We start from the raw sequence: 2,064 nt of genomic DNA on the forward strand, positions 1-2,064 counted from the left end.
TAATCATTTTAACTGAATTTTTGTAAAATCCAGTTGGTTCGTTCCGGTTTGTAAAAACGAATATAGTTAAATCACTCTCTTTTGCAGTTTCAGGTCCAAACAATTCAAACCGTTTTTTAAAAGATTAAGAATTATATTAGATCCTGATGGTCAAAGATATCTGATTTAAGGTGTTTCTCTTGGATTATTTAGATAGGAAATGAGGATATCAAACAACTAAGTACTTAACTCTAAATAATCAAACAAACATTCAAAGAAAGAACCCTAAAGAAAACGCCTTCACAAATAAATGTAAAAACAGTTTAAGAAAATAGTTTCAAGCAGTTAACTAATTAAATAAATAACTAACATGGCCTACTAACAAAATCATCCACCGTCGTAGCATCATCGCCACTACCTGTTCTACATCGCTTTAAACCACCTTCTTCTGACAACGACAGCGGCGGAGACACAGCCTCCATGATACTCCTCCGCCTTGCAGTCACCCTCACCGGCTCCGCCATGTTGGTGCCTATCAGATGCGGGAAATTAAGCAAAGCCCGAGACCCACGTATCTTATACGCTGCTTGATCATAAGCAAAAGCTGCATCCTCCGGCGACTCATACGTTCCCAGCCATATCCGAGCACCCCGCTTTGCCGGATCTCTGATCTCAGCTGCAAACTTCCCCCATGGCCGCCGCCTGACGCCGCGAAACTTCCTCCACTCCGACGGCGCGTGGGTCCCATCTGCAACCACAGGTTCTTCCTTTCCAATCTTCTCTGAAGTACAAGTTGCTGGAAAAAGCTCAGAGATTTTTGATTGGGGAAGGTGGCTTTGATTTGAATCAAGAAAAGAAAGATTAGTATCCGACATAACTAATTCTTGGTGCAACTTTTTGTGGGGTTTTGAAATCGATCTGAAGAGATATGGGGTTATGAGAAAATATATATGATGTGGAAGAGATGTACATGCCGTTCAAAAAAAAAATGCATTGTAATATGAGAGGTTATTTAATAAATGTGTGCTTCAAAAAATATTGTTTTTTTTAACTTATTGATTTGATGAGTTTGGGGATTAACTAGATAACATATGTATCTTTTAAGAGAAAATTCCATGGATAGTCCCTGCGTTTATGGGTTATTTATACGTCCGGTCTCTAGAAATTTCATTTTAACTCGGATCATCCTTGAAATTTTAATTTGTTACCCATCCAATCCCTCTCATAACTTGTTAGTTGTTTAGCGGTTTGAAACTCCCACATCGAGGGCATTTTTTCCTTTCACCTTTGGAGAGGCTTAAATGTAATTTTCTTAAAATACATCCCAATAAATGCGAAAGTAGTAGAGCACATTATCATGAATGTCAATATTTTTTTAATTGCAAAAGTCAATAATGTATAATTCTCACACCATTTTTGACCAGGTGAATTCGTTTGATCATAATTTTGCTTTAAGAAATTGATGTGAAAACCAAGAAGCAATAAACTGAAACTTGGATAAAATGAAAATAAGATATCAATGATGGTCAATAAATTGGTTTGGCCTTATTTTTCAAATTTTGACCAATCGAAACATTGTATATGCTTCTCGATATTGCTTCAATGAAAACTCATACATTGAAAACATCATTTTCATATCATCATCAAACCCATTTTGTAACATCCGCTTTTCAACTATGCTTCTTTTGAGTTAAAATCTTTTAAATCTATATTTTTATGGTTTTGGCTTGGCCACGACGGTGTGATGAAGGAAGAACACCATGACATCTTCAGTTGAGGAACACGCATTAACGAGGCACCACGATGTGGCAAGGTCTTGGCCATGATGTGGTGGCAACTGGGTTCAAAACCCTAGATTTTAGGCTTGGTGTCCTATTTAAAAGGCATTAACTATAACATCCTAAAAACCCATAACCAAAAAGTTTGTTTTTATATTAAATAAACTTTCACAAAACATGCTCTTCAAACCAATAAGAAAGTCATAGAGTATCAATAATCATCCAAAATAAATCAAAGTCAACAAAGCGGAAAAATCATGGTGTATGTGCGATGCGATTATCCCGAACTCTTCCCCTTCAAACCGAG

The 2,064-nt window shown here is 36.7% G+C and overlaps 1 protein-coding gene across 1 annotated transcript; it reads right to left on the reverse strand.

Annotated features, from left to right (window-relative positions):
* Nucleotides 1-259: 259 nt before the first annotated feature.
* Nucleotides 260-1,012, reverse strand: LOC145034115 (ethylene-responsive transcription factor 13-like). The gene has a single exon (XM_078982504.1). The coding sequence runs from the start codon at nt 852-854 to the stop codon at nt 345-347; it is 510 nt and encodes a 169-aa protein (XP_078838630.1). The 5' UTR covers nt 855-1,012; the 3' UTR covers nt 260-344.
* Between the last annotated feature and the right edge of the window lie 1,052 nt (nt 1,013-2,064).

Source organism: Lactuca saligna, chromosome 3 (genome assembly GCF_052625555.1).
Source record: "Lactuca saligna cultivar CGN05327 chromosome 3, ASM5262555v1, whole genome shotgun sequence".
Taxonomy (NCBI): domain Eukaryota; kingdom Viridiplantae; phylum Streptophyta; class Magnoliopsida; order Asterales; family Asteraceae; genus Lactuca; species Lactuca saligna.